This window comes from Bombina bombina, chromosome 2, assembly GCF_027579735.1.
Source record: "Bombina bombina isolate aBomBom1 chromosome 2, aBomBom1.pri, whole genome shotgun sequence".
Lineage (NCBI taxonomy): Eukaryota > Metazoa > Chordata > Amphibia > Anura > Bombinatoridae > Bombina > Bombina bombina.
In genome coordinates, this window is record NC_069500.1 from 362,563,065 (window position 1) to 362,580,858 (window position 17,794).

Sequence of the window (17,794 nt, forward strand, 5' to 3'; positions counted from 1 at the left end):
AGATAGTTCTGGCATTTCTGAGATCGCACGGGTGGAAAGTGAACGAGGAAAAGAGTTCTCTATCCCCACTCACAAGAGTCTCCTTCTTAGGGACTCTTATAGATTCTGTAGAGATGAAAATTTACCTGATGGAGTCCAGGTTATCAAAGCTTCTAAATGCTTGCTGTATTCTTCATTCCATTCCGCGCCCTTCGGTGGCTCAGTGTATGGAGGTGATCGGCTTAATGGTAGCGGCAATGGACATAGTGCCATTTGCGCGCCTACATTTCAGACCGCTGCAATTATGCATGCTAAGTCAGTGGAATGGGGATTACACAGATTTGTCCCCTCTGCTAAATCTGGATCAAGAGACCAGAGATTCTCTTCTCTGGTGGTTGTCTCGGGTCCACCTGTCCGAGGGTATGACCTTTCGCAGGCCAGATTGGACAATTGTAACAGATGCCAGCCTTTTAGGTTGGGGTGCAGTCTGGAACTCCCTGAAGGCACAGGGATCGTGGACTCAGGAGGAGAAACTCCTTCCGATAAATATTCTGGAGTTAAGAGCAATATTCAATGCTCTTCTGGCTTGGCCTCAGTTAGCCACAATGAGGTTCATCAGATTTCAGTCGGACAATATCACGACTGTGGCTTACATCAACCATCAAGGGGGAACCAGCAGTTCCCTAGCGATGTTAGAAGTCTCAAAAATAATTTGCTGTGCAGAGACTCACTCTTGCCACCTGTCAGCAATCCATATCCCAGGCGTGGAGAACTGGGAGGCGGATTTTTCACCCGGGGGAGTGGGAACTCCATCCGGAGGTGTTTGCTTAGTTGATTCATCGTTGGGGCAAACCAGAGTTGGATCTCATGGCGTCTCGCCAGAACGCCAAGCTTCCTTGTTACGGATCCAGGTCCAGGGACCCAGAAGCGACGCTGATAGATGCTCTAGCAGCGCCTTGGTTCTTCAACCTGGCTTATGTGTTTCCACCGTTTTCTCTGCTCCCTCGACTGATTGCCAAAATCAAACAGGAGAGAGCATCGGTGATTCTAATAGCGCCTGCGTGGCCAAGCAGGACCTGGTATGCAGACCTAGTGGACATGTCATCCTTTCCACCATGGACTCTGCCTCTAAGACAGGACCTTCTAATACAAGGTCCTTTCAATCATCCAAATCTAATTTCTCTGAGACTGACTGCATGGAGATTGAACTCTTGATTCTATCAAAGCGTGGCTTCTCCGAGTCAGTCATTGATACCTTAATACAGGCACGAAAGCCTGTTACCAGGAAAATCTATCACAAGATATAGCGTACATATCTTTACTGGTGTGAATCCAAGAATTACTCATGGAGTAAGGTTAGGATTCCTAGGATATTGTCCTTTCTCCATGAGGGTTTGGACAAAGGATTATCAGCTAGTTCTTTAAAGGGACAGATTTCTGCTCTGTCCTTTTGCACAAGCGTCTGGCAGAAGTTCCAGACGTCCAGGCATTTTGTCAGGCTTTGGTTAGAATTAAGCCTGTGTTTAAACCTGTTGCTCCCCCATGGAGCTTAAACTTGGTTGTTAAAGTTCTTCAAGGAGTTCCGTTTCAACCCCTTCATTCCATTGATATTAAGCTTTTATCTTGGAAAGTTCTGTTTTTGATGGCTATTTCCTCGGCTCGGAGAGTGTCTGAGCTATCTGCCTTGCAATGTGATTCTCCTTTTCATGCAGATAAGGTAGTTCTGCGTACCAAACCTGGGTTTTTACCTAAGGTGGTTTCTAACAAGAATATCAATCAAGAGATTGTTGTTCCATCATTGTGTCCTAATCCTTCTTCAAAGAAGGAACGTCTCTTACATAATCTGGACGTAGTCCGTGCCTTGAAGTTTTACTTACAAGCTACTAAAGATTTTCGTCAAACATCTTCCCTGTTTGTCGTTTATTCTGGACAGAGGAAAGGTCAAAAAGCTTTGGCAACCTCTTTCCTTTTGGCTTCGGAGTATTATACGCCTAGCCTATGAGACTGCTGGACAGCAGCCCCCTGAAAGAATTACAGCTCATTCTACTAGAGCTGTGGCTTCCTCCTGGGCCTTTAAAAATGAGGCCTCTGTTGAACAGATTTGCAAGGCCGCGACTTGGTCTTCGCTTCACACTTTTTCAAAATTTTACAAATTTTACAAATTTGATACTTTTGCTTCTTCGGGGGCTGTTTTTGGGAGAAAGGTTCTTCAGGCAGTGGTTCCTTCCGCTTAATCCCTGCCTTGTCCCTCCCATCATCCGTGTACTTTAGCTTTGGTATTGGTATCCCATAAGTAATGGATGATCCGTGGACTGGATACACTTAACAAGAGAAAACATAATTTATGCTTACCTGATAAATTTATTTCTCTTGTAGTGTATCCAGTCCACGGCCCGCCCTGTCATTTTAAGGCAGGTCTAAAATTTAATTAAACTACAGTCACCACTGCACCCTATGGTTTCTCCTTTCTCTGTTTGTTTCGGTCGAATGACTGGATATGGCAGTTAGGGGAGGAGCTATATAGCAGCTCTGCTGTGGGTGATCCTCTTGCAACTTCCTGTTGGGAAGGAGAATATCCCATAAGTTATTGATGATCCGTGGACTGGATACACTACAAGAGAAATAAATTTATCAGGTAAGCATAAATTATGTTTTTATGATGCCAGGGATTAATTTATTTCATTCGATGATTAGGGTGCACAAGGCCTTCATGTCTGGGATATAATTTCTGCCACTAGGAGGAGGTAAAGAACTCCAACAACAAGAGCTTTTAATCCCTCCCAGCACTACTCAGTTTGTTCTTTGCCTCCCAGGAGTGTAGGTGAAGATAGAGTTGTTACAGTTATCTCTACTTAGATTATTTTGGGAACTCAGACCTACGTGAGACCCACTACCCCTTGGATTTACTCATCTCATATGCTGGGGTATAGGAGTACCAGATTATGTGCACAGTAGCTCCCTATGGGATTTCAGCCATAACTGCCTTTAGGTGTTGCAGGGACACATCCCTTAGCCTTCTCCTGTAGTACTTAATGTACTTTCCTCTCATATCCTCTGCTGTTATCTTTACAGCACTGGATGGGCTATCTGTTGGATACAGCTGCAGTTCATGCTGGTATGCTGAGCGGAGGGTTGCTTCACTCAGGTAAGTGACTGTCAGCACTCGCATAGCCCACAGGCTATATGAAGATGCTTATTTGTGTATAGCATAGCCATTGGGGACTCCGCCTACCTACCTGCTGTTTTATTAACCGTTAACACTGTTTTTTTAGCATTCTTTTTTTATATGAAGGCTATGGGACTGTATATGCCCTAATTGTAAAGTCATTAGCTATTTTTAGACTCTGATAAGAAATTTTTATTTTGAGGTGTATGTCTCTCTAATAAATCGCTAAGCGCTGAATTCAGTCAGCGCTTAGCAGCAATAGCATCTCCTGATATTTGCGGCCTAATTTTTCACAATTGTATTGAAAATTCTTAACTTTCGACTTTTATACTTGGGGCTTGCACGACTTCATTGGGAGCGCAGTGGGCCGTTTTTTCCCCCGTGCTCATTTTGGCGCTTTTTCTTTACCTGCAACATGGAGGCCAATGCAGCTACACAGAGCTGCTCTGAGGAAAAATTAACATTTTTTAGAGTGTTTCTTCAAAATCTCGATCCCTGGAGGGTGTGAGTACCTATATAACAAGAGCTACTAAGCATGCAATTTATTTCTCCTATACACAATTGGTTGCTCTGGAAAAGTTTTTTTGTCATTTTATGCATCTTCAGATCTTAAACCCATTGAATACTTATGTGTACTTTGCAAAACTGTGTACCAGCGTGTCAAGTTAACCAACAATCTAATAGTTGTGCACCTCATCTTGTTCATGTTAATCAGATTGCTGCAATTGTTCACTCTACAAGTGTGTGTCCTGCTCTAGTATAAATTACTCAGGGAGCTTCTACTGATTTTACCCCTGAATTTAAGAACTATTTGCGCTCAACTATGGTAGAACTTCTGGTGACTATTCCCAGACCAAGTAAGTGAAAGCGCAAATCTGTTGACAGGGTTACAACTTCTGTCGCATATATACAGGTACCTCCTCCTCGGAGTCCGATACCAGAAATTCTCCAGAACACTGATTCAGAGTTAAGATTCTTCTTCAGAGGGAGAATTGTCTTCTGAGGATCAAGAAGGTGTACTTGATTCTGATTTTGATGCCTCTTTCAGGTTTAAGGTGGAAAATAGCCTCTTTTTGATGCTGAGGTGCTTAAGACTTTGGCCTATCAGATGTTAAGCCTTCTGATGATAAGCCTGTTAACCATTTAAATGTGATATATTTAAGGCTCCTGAGGTTTTTCAGGTTCCAGATTTGGTCAAAAACTTTTCAAAGGAATGGAAGAAACCTGGAATTCCATTTACACCTAACAGATTTTAAAAGATGTACCCTATTCCTGAACATTTATATAGAATTATGGGAACCTATTCCCAAGGTTGATGGAGTCCTGTCAACTTACAATACCACTATCCCTTTTTGAGTATAGTACCTCTTTCAGGGATCCATTGGATCCCAAATTGGAGTCCTTCCTTACAAAACTTTTCTACAAATAGGTCTTCTCCAACCTACAATTGCTTTATACCATTGTTGCTGGTGCCACAGCTTTATGTTTTGACATGTATTGCATTAAGGCACTTTAAGTCACAAATAAAAGCATTGGATACCTTGGTCATGGACATTATCAAGATTGATGTCAAGAATATGTCCCTGGCATTTCTAACAATAAGGGCCTTGTGGTTGAAGTCTTGGTCTGCTAACATGGTGTCCAAAAACAATGACCCTTTCTTTTCAAGGGAAGATTCTTTTTGAGTCTTTTTTAAATTTGATTATTTCCACTGTTACTGGTGGCAAATGAGCTTTTCTTCCTCAGGATAAGAAATCTAAAGGTAAGAATAGTCGGTGTAATCGATTTCGCTCCTTTTGTTCCTCAAGAGATCAAAAGTTTTCCTCCTCTCAGAAGACAGACTCCTCCAAATCTACCTGGAAACCAGGATAATCTTGGTCCAAATCAAAGCAGAACAAGAAATTGAATTTCAATTCTAAGGACACATTAAGATGTGGCGCCCAAACTAGACCGGGGTCTGGTAGGGGGCAGATTGAGTTGAGTCCTTTTTTTCCAGGAAGCCTGGGCTTGTTCAGTACAGCACCCTTAAGTCTTAAACATAATATCCCAGGGTTACAGGATAGGTTTTCGGTCCAGGCCTGCTCGAGATAGATTTTATAATTTCCAAGGAGGAGGGAACTTTCAGACCAATTCTGGATTTGAAATCTTTAAACAAGTTAAGGGTTTTTACCTTCAAAATAGAAACCTTTCAAAAAAATGTTGCCCTTGATACAACAGGGCCAATTAATGTCTACAATAGACTTGAAGGATGCAAATCTTCATATCCCCATTCACACAGAACCATCAGTTCCTAAAATTTGCCTTCCACCACAAACATTATCAGTTTGTTGCCCTTCCATTTGGTCTAGCCACAGCTAGACATCTTCACAATGGTTTTGGGGGCATTTTTTGCAGTGATCAGGGCATATAAGTTGCCCCATACCTGGATGATATTTTGCTTCAGGCTTCTTCTCTGTCTCAAGCAATTTCTCACACTCAGTCTTCTAATTTTCTTACAGGATTAATGTCTGTAGAGTAAATTGTTCCAAAAGGTTCTCTTTCCTGGGAGCTTTAATAGACTGGATCAATGTGTCTTTCCTTAACAGAATAATGAAGACTAAAGCATCAAAAACCTTTTTGTCTTCTTAAGTGTACTTCTTCCCCAACTGTGGCTTAGTGCATGGAGGTAGTGGGACTAATGGTAGTGGCATTGGATGCGTTTCCGTTTGCTTGATTCAACTATATATGCCCAGGCAGTGGACAAAGAATTATCTACAGTTGGATCAGCAGAATGTTCTGAATTCATTAGTAAAACAATCTTTGTCCTGGTTGATGAAAAACCCTTCTTTGATCCTTAGGACATCCTTTCTTCGACCTACATGGACTGTTGTAACTACAGATGCCAGTCTTTTGGGATGGTGTGCCATCCGGGAGTATTGAAGAGCGCAAGGAGTCTGGTTACTTCAGGAGACGAGGTTGCATCTGCATCTTAGAACTCTGGGAGATTATTCAAGCTCTTCAGTCATGGCCTCTTCTGAAGAAGTAAAATTGCATCCGTTTTCAGTCAGTTTGTCACGGCTGTGGCATACATCAATCATGGAGGGACTAGCAGTTATTTGACTATTACTGAAGATTTACAAATTCTGATTTGGAAAAGAAGAGAATCAATGTATTTTGTCAGCAACTCACATCCCAGGAGTAAAGAATTGGGAGGCAGACTATTTTAGCTGTCAGTCTGTTAATCCTTTAATCTAGGATAGTGGTGTCTCTAATTAGAAGATTTTCAATCAGCTAGTGGCCAAATTAGGTCTTCCAGATGTAGACCTCATGGCTTCTCATTTGAACCATAAACTGCCAATATATTGTGCCAGATCCAGTTACCCAAAGGCACAAATGATAGATGCCTTAGTGTGTCCATGGCATTTTCAAGAATAATTGCTCAAATCACTGAAGTGTCTAATAGCTCCATCTTTGCCCTGCAGAACTTGATACTCAGACTTGATTTAGATCCAGTTCTCCTCCATGGCTTCTTCCTCAGAGGCAGGATTTGTTGTCCCAAGGTCCTCTTTTCTACCCATATATCAGATCTCTGTTTGTGCTACAGAACTCAAAAAAATTATTTCAAAATTTGGAAGGTGTTCACTTAGAATTTTCAGTTGGCATTCCTTCCGGATTCCTATAACTCTTTAATTTCTTCCGGATGGATTAAACAAAAGATTGTTTGCTAGTTCTTGGAAGGGTCAAATTTTGGCTAACCCTGGCATCCCTGATGTTTCAGAAGTACATTTCTCATGATGCTCACCTAGACTGCGGAGTGCCATCATGGGAAAAATAGTTTAAAAACATTTGCATTACAAAGCTTAGCCATCACTGCTCTGGGATATCTTAAGACATGTTTTAATCACTTTATTTTACTTGGTGACCAAATATGACAGCTATGTCATGTTTGTCAAATAATCCTTATGATGTCACACTTAATAGGTTTGTGTACTGTACTTGCATATTGAAAAATAAGTTATCCTAACATTTCAGTCAGGGCTTACAATATGGCTTAATGGTGTGCCATAAAAAAGGGACTCCTGTAGATAAAATGCAAGTTTGTAAATGTCACTGAGATAAGGGGGCATTCTGCAAAGGCTTAGATACAAAGTAATCACAGAGGTAAAAAGTTTATTAATATAACCATGTTGGTTATGCAAAACTGGGGAATGGGTAATAAAGGGATTATCTTTTTTTTTTTTTTTTATTTAAACAATAAAAAATTTCAAGAAGTCCCTTTAACGTTTTTATATAAATGCACTGTGACTCTTTACAAATAAAACGATAAGAGCGCTATAGGTAGGAACCAATACCAAATATAAACTATCTTAAAGCTCAAAAACATACAAAGTAAACATATATATATATATATATATATATATATATATATATATATATATATATATATATATATATATATATATATATATATATACACACATATATATATATATATATATATATATACATATATTGTATGTATATGTCAATATAAGGATCACTACCCGGGATGCACAATTCCTGAAAAACAAAGATATTCACAGTACTTGCTTGTTAGAGTTGAATAGGTGCAAGGTAGATTCTTTTACACAGCGTGACTCCTCAGTATACTGTTTCACTATGTTGCTGCTGTAGTACACTGGATGCTCTGTCGTGGAACCGGAGGGGAACAGAACATGAAAAAGAAGACAAGCGCATCCATGATTCACAGTACACTTTAATAAAAGTTGACACACATCACACATTAAAAAAAAAAAAAATCACACAAGAAACAAGTAAAAAAGCAGCTTATCTGTTGAACTGCTTTGGCAGTCTGTTACTTTCAGGACTTCACGTTCCAGGTCAAAACTCCCTTTAAGCCACCTGCAGCTGTGGGGTGAAGATGTTTCTTATGCTGTCTGTGAGCCTGGATGATCAATGTTTGTGCCAGTACATAACATTTGTAGTCAAAAAGGTAATACCAGTCTTAGCTTCAGGTACACCTTTGCAAACTAAAAAAAGCTACCTGTTGAGTTCGCCCCTACGCGTTTCGTCAGCACACCAGCCGACTTTCTCAAGGAGTTATTGGTTGCTGGTAGCGTGAGATTCAAAATGGCTCAATATTTAAACGGCCAGAGAAGCCGGCCTCTTTGCTTACGTCAATGACCAATTGTATTCTTTATAATACTGATACAAATGCAATACATTCTCATACGAAAATTCATATTACATAATATCACAATTCTACTCTGTTAAAAAAAACTCTATATGAATAAAACGTGCGAGGATAAACTCCAAAAGGGAAATTCATGTATAAAATAATACTTCATATAAACATATTATACGTTATACGGTGATACTTATGTCATTACTTATTCCATATTTATATTGACATAAGACATATTTGACATGCCTATAAATATACTAAAAAATCTTGCAGTAAGTGAAACACTCTTGCATTGGGTGAAAAAATACTAGCGAAGAATCATTTTCCTATTTTTTGACCTATTATGTTAAATCATAAAGGCAGCTAGGTCAAAATCTATATTAAGTCCTTGAGGAATTAGACTTCCTAATGGATGTATCCATTTCGTTTCACATTGTCTTAAAGGACCAGTCAACACTGTAGATTTGCATAATCAGCAAATGCAAGATAACAAGACAATGCAATAGCACTTAGTCTGAACTTCAAATGAGTAGTAGATTTTTTTTCTGACAGTTTTAAAAGTTATGTCTTTTTCCACTCCCCCTGTACCATGTGACAGCCATCAGCCAATCACAAATGCATACACGTACCATGTGACAGCCATCTGCCATTCACAAATGCATACACACTTATTCTTGCACATGCTCAGTAGGAGCTGGTGATTCAAAAAGTTTAAATATAAAAAAACTGTGCACATTTTGATAATGGAAGTAAATTGGAAAGTTGTTAAAATGGCATGCTCTGGGCGGAGATCCGGTGGGAGGAGCACAGGTTTAAGGTCAGGTAGACACCTGCTCCACATCTCCCAAACGAGCTATTGGCAGAGGGAAAACGTGCCGAACACCCAAGACCCTGGGCAGCCTGTTAAAGCTAATCACATTCGGCTACCGGTTCTCCCAACAGTGCTAAGACACCGCACTGAATACAGACTAACAAATGGCAAACATGGTCGTATAAACTGCCATAAACTTTGACAAAAGACTGAATTGAAATTAAAAGCTCCTACCTGCATAAGGTTTTTTTTCTTTCCCTACAACTGGAAATACAACCTGAAAACTAAAAGCTAAAACAAGTTTGTCCAAGATTTAGCGAAAAAAGGAGCAGGCTGAACTTTAAATTTTGACTCCCAGCCCTATAGCCTTACGGACAGCACATCAATATTGGAGAGTGAGAGCAGGAGAAGACGCTGCATCACGGACTTCATCTCCAAACGTAAACCTGCCTGACTCACCTGGAACCTATCTGACTGCAGGTGGAGACCTGGAGAATAGTGCCGGTGACTGATCGCGGGCCGAGTAGGAGAGCCGTACGGCGGCGAACCTCGAGAGCGGTGGAGACCGGCAGTCCCTTGTTTCATCGGCTCTGGTGTCCCTCCCCCCGGTGGCCTGGATCCATCAAGCAAGGGGGAGAGGCGCCGACACATACAGTCGCTTTAGCAGATACAAGCGGACAGACGAGTCGCCCCTGGATGGTAAAGATACTTGCAAACACAGAGCCGGAGGCGTTCACCTACCTGAGCTTGCTCAAGATCTCTGCTGAAATCCTTGGCTGTGGAGTATTACCCTGTGAGGGCTTTAAGCAGCACCCTATCTCACCAACAGTGAAACGGCACCCCGAAAATTCGGCTACCTCTTTTGCTTGGAATACCGGTGTTCCTCCCCCCACCGATGCTGCGAGGGGGGGGTCCCAGTCACATGATTTGTTTAAAGACCCTCTCCTTGACCCAAAAGAACGGTTAAACAAGATCCCCATGGACAGGGGCCAGGTACTGTGTTCATTTGTAATAAAGGAGGGGGAAAAGAAAACAAAAAGAGGAGTTCAATTGCTATTCTTTTGAGTAAAACTGTATGGACTATATGTATAAAATTGTTTTATTGCTATTTGATAACATATAGAGGAACATAAATTGTTTCCAAGCTTCAAAAAAAAAAAAAGAGAGAAAATATACATGTAAACTAAAGAAAGGGGGAAAGAAAAAGGAAAGAAGGGGGAAGAGAGTGTTGAATGCTAATTTTTCTCCCACAGAATTTGTCATCTAGGCCTGCAACCCTTTAAAAAAAAAAAAATTTTTTTTTGCATAGATGTGTTACCTTTTTCTGATCCTAACCCGGGATGAAAAGGAATATTAGATATTAAAAAAGGGTCCCTGAACCAAACTAAGATATTTAGGCTGTTGAAAGACACTGTCAAAATCAAAGTAATATTCAGCTTATAGGCGCTGACTAAGCAGGACTTTGTGTAAAGTATAAGACATTTTTACCTGAACTATAAAAATACTACTGTTACTAATGATTAGACTAGAGGCAATTTTAAGTATTTAAAAAATATACCAACAAGTTAGAAAAACTTGCTTTTTTTTCCTTTTTCAGTGGTCACTAAAAGAAAAATTACTAACCAAAAATTAGAGCCACTAAGTTTCAATTGATTTCAGAGAAAGAGAGAAAGGAAGGAGAGAAGAAGATAAGAGAACAATTAAATCACTCACTAATTTTATATTTTCACATTTATAATTGACACCCCCCCCCCTCACAATACACATCCCTAACACTGAAGAAAGGAATCTTTTTTTTTTTTTTTTTTTTTTCACTTTATTAACACATGGACAAATTTTTTTCTACAAACACAAAAACTCCCCCCTCCAATATGGCTGGGAGGTCACGAGAGAAGAGAAATAAAACCACGGTAGACACCACTGTAGATACTCACTCCACTAACATGAGTTCTCTATCAACAACTGACCCAATAGACTTACAGGCTCTAGTTACAAGTATTTCAGAGGCCCTGTCACCAAAATTTGACCTCCTCAAGAACGAAATTAAACAGGACATAAATGTACTTACAGTAGAAATTCGACAGTTCTCAAACAGATTAGCAGAGGCAGAACAAAGAATTTCAGAATTAGAAGACAATACAGTAACCTACAAGTCCAAGTTAGACACAATGAACTCTAAGCTAGTAAAAGTTCAGGCAAAGTTAGAAGACCTAGAGAATCGCGCTAGGCGTAATAACTTTAGAGTAATAGGAGTACCCGAACAAAAACAATATGAAGATCTTGAAAAATTGTTAACTATAACACTGCCCCAACTTCTACAAATTCCCCAAACCCATCCGCGAATAGTGCTAGAAAGAGCACATAGACTAGGATGGCAAAACCCAGATAGACAGGATCATAGACCTAGACCAATTATTTCCAAGGCACTTAATTGCCAGGACAAACTTTTACTTTTACAGTATTTCAAAAAGAATCGGCCTATTGCACTGGGGGGCGCTAAAATTATGATATTTCAGGACTTCTCAGCAGAGACTTCTGCTAAAAGAAGAGAATTGGCCCCACTATGCACTAGGCTGATAAGGCAGGGACATCGTGCAACTATTATATACCCAGCAAGACTGAAAATAACAGTTAACAATGAGACGCAATTTTTTGACTCCGCGAGAGAAGCGGAGAGATTCATCACCCACCAGTTTCCAATTGAACAGGATAGGGCCTTGAGCTAATATTTAATTAATCATATAGTAATCAAACAAGATTCAAAGTATGGTTAGGATTATGAAAGCTATATTAAGAGCCTTGGCAAGGCTAAAAGTTTTAGACCATGTTGTCTATTGTATGAAAAAGGGGGAATTCAATTTTAGTTTTAAATTTTTTTTTTTTTTCTCTTTCTCTTCTCATCATTATCTCTTTAGATGGTAGAAACAGTAAAGGGTTTTAAAATAACCTCTTGGAATATTGGGGGTTTAACATCACCTATTAAACGTAAAACTATAATTGCCCACTTTAAAAGCAATATCTGTATTTTTTTTTTTTTTACAGGAAACTCATTTAAAAACAGTCTCCAAATTAAAAAGTTCCTGGGTCAAAGAGGTTCTTGCTTCACCTAGTACTCACCGTAAGGGGGGGAGTGGCGATACTACTGGGGAAAAAATAAAATTAAATTATCAAATTAATCATACGAAAACAGACTCGGAGGGGAGGTTCCTAATGACAAAAATTAAAATAGATACGACATTATATACACTATGCAATATCTATGCCCCCAATGTTTTCAGTTCCTCCTTTTGGGATACTTTACAAGTTAATTTATTGACTTACGCAGAGGGATTTTTAATAATTGGAGGAGACTTTAACATGTCACCTCAATATCCTTTAGATAGATTAAGACACAAAAACTTTACCCTTAAAACCAAGAGAGATAATTTAGAGTCTAAGATGTTTTTAAAACTTTATCAGAACCTCAGGGTCACAGATATTTGGAGGGCACAAAACCCAGACTCAAGAAATTATACTTGTTTATCCAAGGCACATAAGTCCCTCTCGCGGATTGATCTATTCCTTATAGATGAAAGACTATCTAAATTAAGACTAACTGCAGGAATCCTTCCTATTTGTATCTCAGATCATGCCCCAATTTCTTTAGAATTCGGTCCCACTAATATCACCCCAAGATACTCAAGATTTTTCTTCCCAAATTATCTAGCAGCAGACTTTAAGTTTAAGAACTGGCTGAACGCTAAATTTCAAGAATTTATTTCTTTTAATAAAGAATACATAAATCGTCCTATAATTTTCTGGGAAACTGCTAAAGCAGTATTAAGGGGAGAGATCCTAGCCTATAGCATTAGCAAAACTAAAAAGTTCAAGCTTAGGGAAAAAGAAATTCTGAAATCCATCTCTAACTCATACAATTCCTACCTGCTAGAAAAAACGACTGAAAATTGGGCAAGATATTCACAAGCGCTGAAAGTGAGGGATTCCTTTTTACTATACAAGACTACCCAGAAAGATTTAAAATTCCAAGCCAAACTGTATAGGTATGGTAGTAAAACAGGAAAGCTTTTAGCTAATCTAGTAAAAAGGGAGAAACAATCCCCAATTATCGACTCATTACAGAAAGAAGGTAAAAATATAACAGCACCAGAAGAACTTTTACAATACTTTTCTGAATATTACCAAGATCTATATTCATTAAAAGTTTCGAACTATACGGAACAAGAAAATTTCTGGGGAAAAATCTCCTTTGAAACTCTGTCTTCAGACTTAGTTGAACCCCTTAACTCCCCCATATCGGAAACTGAAATTTCAAGGGCAATACAGAACCTTTCCCTTAGTAAAGCCCCGGGCCCGGACGGGCTTCCCAATGAATTTTACAAAATGCTCTCCCCGGTAATATTACCATACTTATCCTCAGTATACAATGACATCTATGTAAAGAATAATACTCCACCATCAACCTTTACGGCCTCATATACTACCCTAATACTCAAACCTGGGAAAGAGCCTGATAAGAAAGAATCCTATAGGCCCATAGCATTGTTAAATGTAGATTATAAAATAATGTCATCAATTCTAGCCTCAAGATTACAATTATTACTCCCCAAAATTATACACAAAGATCAGACAGGTTTCATGTTCAAAAGAAATTCATCAGCTAAGATAAGAGAACTTTTTCTCACTATAGATTATTACAAAACTAAGGACGAGACAGTAGGGGGGGGATGAGAGAGGCTCTCCTGATTCCGCAATTATATCAATAGACGCAGAAAAAGCTTTTGACTCAGTTCATTTTGACCATCTGCTTCATTCTCTCCAACGATTTGGCTTTCATGGTAACTTTCTTAACATCATTAATAACTTATATAGAAAAGCCTCTACTAGATTATTAGTCAATGGACTTATTTCTTCAGATATTTTCCTCAAAAGAGGAACTAGACAGGGGTGCCCTCTCTCCCCCCTTCTCTTCAATATATCCATTGAGCCCCTAGCCATATATATCAGGCAACATCTTAGCGGTATTAAAATTTACAAGAAAGAAATGAGAATTGCACTCTATGCAGACGATATTTTAATATACATTTCTAACACTTCTACAAATATTCCTAAGTTAGTATCTATCATAGAGCAATTCGGGTCATTTTCGGGCTATAGGGTAAATACCTCCAAAACTGAATTACTCTGGATCAACCAAACCAAAGATTCCCTACTGAACATACCATTTAAAGTAGTGATCAATTATTTCAGATATTTGGGTATTACAATTGCACCCAACCCTGAGGCCTGGTATAATCTTAATATTCTTCCAGTTTTGAATAAAATTAAAGATAATCTAAAAAACTGGCAAACCCTTCCTCTTTCACTATCCGGTCGCATTGCTCTCTTTAAAATGGTCTGCCTCCCTAAAATATTATATATTCTTCAAAATACCCCCCTAATTCTTAAAGGAAAAGATATTTTAACATTTAATACTGCATTAAGAAAATTTATCTGGCAAAATAAAAAGCCCAGAATCTCCTTATCTAAATTATCCTTTCCCAGAGAATACGCGGGACTAGCCTTACCCGACATAGACATATAATTATGCATGTCAAGTTCGTCTAATAATGGATTGGATTACAGAAAAAAACTATGTGACTGATAATGAACTTGAGAAGAATATATTATTTCCATATGCCCCATTGGCAATTATTCATTGTACTCCTAGCTCTGTACCTAAAGAGGTAAAAAAAATGAGATCCATTCTCAACCCACTCAAGGTCTGGTGGAAAGTATGCAAATTCTTAAATATAGATCATAGGGTGTCCAAACTGATGCCGATAACAGGGAATCCGCAATTTCAAGCTGGAATCCAATCACCCCTCTTTCAAAGATGGGAAACGCTGGGTTTAAGCAAGATCCTACAATTATTAGATCTTGATAGGAAATGTATAAAAACTTTTGCTTCTCTAAGAGAAGAATTTAATATTCCACACAAGGAATTTTTTGCCTTTCTGCAAGTGAGGCATTTCGCCTCGAGCATAATATTTAATTGTGGATGGAACTGGACACTTGGGGCTATAGAAAAATGGCTGGTTTAAGCCAAAAATGGTATTATGTCTATTTCCTCTAGTTATTTAGATTTAAGCTCCTTAAAAGGAGATCTGAATTTGGAAAAAATATTCTTTAAATGGGCACAAGTACTCCCGCAAAATTGTGGAGACACTGGAATAATTCAATCCTCAATATATGAGGTTTCTAAAATAACACTCTCATCCACATGGAGAGAATCCCATGTAAAACTACTACTGATGACTTTTTTTACTCCCGAAAAGGGTTATAGATGTGGGAGCGCTGACTTTATATACTGTCCAAAATGCTCATTACCGTCGGCAAATCTCATACACATTATATGGGATTGCCCAGTTATTCAACAATTTTGGTTAAAAATACAATACTGGCTCAGAGCAATGGGAGCCTCTCCTCCGACCTTATCACCATTACATATAATATATCTTTGGAAAGACCCGCAGGAACGGTTCATAAATACCAAGATTGTAAATTTAACTATTTTAGCGGTAAGATACCTAATTCTTAAAAAATGGAAAAATAGATCACCCCCCAGCATCCAAGAGGTTAAAAACTGTCTAAAAAAACAGTGTACCCTTGAGCAGATAGACACAGACCCAAATGATGAAAATAATGTAACACGATTTTTCAGAAAGTGGTCAATTTTCATTAAATCTTTTACCCCAAGTGAAATTGAATACTTAATATACCCGTTTAGAAATACAGAACTAGTCCTTCTGGGGCTATGGTAGTGCCCAATGCCTTCAAAGAATTGTGAATTTTTTATTTTTTATTTTTTTTCTTCCTATTATTTTATCTTAGTATTATCTTTTTGGACTGCCCTGCTCTGTGTAGCCTTTCCTTCCCAGAGAGAAAGGGAAGGGGGCACTCAGAGGAAGGGCAGAAGCAGAGAGGGGGAAGGGTGTAGGGGAAGAATGAGGGAAAGGGGGAGAAAGGAAAGGAAAAAGAGGAACATCCAATGGAAAATTACGAAGTACTAGTTAAAAAGAATTTTTTTTTTTTTTTTTTTTAAATAAATTATCTAGGAGTTAACTAGATATATAATGTTCCTCTTATTTTGAATTGAATACTTATGTTCTGTAGTTGTTTATCCTTCCTTCTCATGTATGTATAAATCTGTTGAAAAATCAATAAAAATGTAAATTTAAAAAAAAAAAATGGCATGCTCTATCTGAATAATGAAAGCTTAATTTTGATTGAGTGTCCCTTTAAGTTTGTTAATCTCATGAGTTCATCATTACAAGGAGGTGTTTGTTCTAAGATTTTAACTTTTAAATCAGATGGGTTTTTGTTATGTTTTATTCTAAAATGCTCAGAAACACTGTGGTTTTCTAAACCCTTGGTGATGTTTTCTATATGTTCGTATAATCCTCGTTATCTTGCGTTTGGTACGACCTATATAGATTTTTCCACAGCTACACTGAAAGTGATAAACTACATAGGTAGCCATGCAATTCCCTCTAAAGTTAATAGTGTCATTTTTCGTACGATCCCAGTTGAAAACTTCATTAGTTCTGTCAGTCTTATTACACATACAACCATTTAATTTACCACATTTATTTGTCCCTGATTTTACACCTGCCCAACTAGATAATGTGTTTGATGAACTCATAGTAAGGGGTTTTATTGGGGTTCTTTCCTATTTGTCCTTTTAGGATAGGATCCTTTTTGAGAATACCCCAATGACGTTTCAGAGTATTTCTTGTTGCCTTAGCCCCTTCGTTATAAATCTCACATTGTCTTTTACATTTTTATTAACCCCTATATCATTGTCTATTTTTGTCTTAGCACCTGTCAAATTCTATTCTGGGTAAATTATTAAAAAATGCAAGAGAAAGATGTACCAACGATTGCTCATATTCCTTTTCTTGTAATTTGGCTTGTACTAAATCTGCCTCTCTCTTAAAATCTTGTGCATTAGTACAGTTGTCTGATTCGACGGAATTGTCCATAAGGAATGTTAGATTTTGAACTGTATTGATGGCTGTTTTGGGCATGTAGAAAACCATTTCCTTCTAAATACAGGGATAGTCCACAGCTGCATTCATTACTTGTGGGAAATACAGAACTTGGCCACCAGGAGGAGGCAAAGACACCCCAGCCAAAGGCTTAAATACCTCCCCCACTTCCCTCATCCCCCAGTCATTCTTTGCCTTTTGTCACAGGAGGTTGGCAGAGAAGTGTCAGATTTCGGAGTAGTTCCTTAGGAAGGGTATCTGCCCTTCGAGATGGGACTGGAGTTTTAAGTAGTCTTGTCAGCCTCTCAGTGAGAGCATTGATGAAAGTTAGAGTCTGGAGATGCAGGGAGAGTTTCTGCGAAACCATTCAGACTCATATTAACAGCTCCTTAAGCAATCAGCATTGACGAGTTTTGCTGCCTGCTTTCTTCACTCAAGTCCATGTCAGAGGTGCTACTACAATCTGTCAAACTTGAAGGACCGTGTCGCTGTTCCACGGCATAGATTCCGATAAGATAGTTTCATTTTTACACATATGTTAACGATAGTAGACAGGGTCTCAGTGGGAGTACTTTATCTTTATGGAATCAAGGGTTAATATCTCCTGAGGGGTATTATTGAACAGTGGCTTTTTTCTCTTGTAAAGG

General features: G+C 38.7%; 1 protein-coding gene across 2 annotated transcripts in view; it reads left to right on the forward strand.

Moving 5' to 3' along the window:
* Positions 1-17,794, forward strand: part of HIP1R (huntingtin interacting protein 1 related) — a 533,463-nt gene that overhangs the window by 177,141 nt on the left and 338,528 nt on the right. The window contains exon 3 of one of the 2 annotated variants that reach the window (XM_053701777.1): positions 6,069-6,076. The exons of the other annotated variant lie outside the window; for it this stretch is intronic. Coding sequence (XP_053557752.1) covers positions 6,069-6,076 — 8 coding nt within the window. The remainder of the gene's footprint in view (positions 1-6,068; positions 6,077-17,794) is intronic. 2 annotated transcript variants of the gene reach the window in all.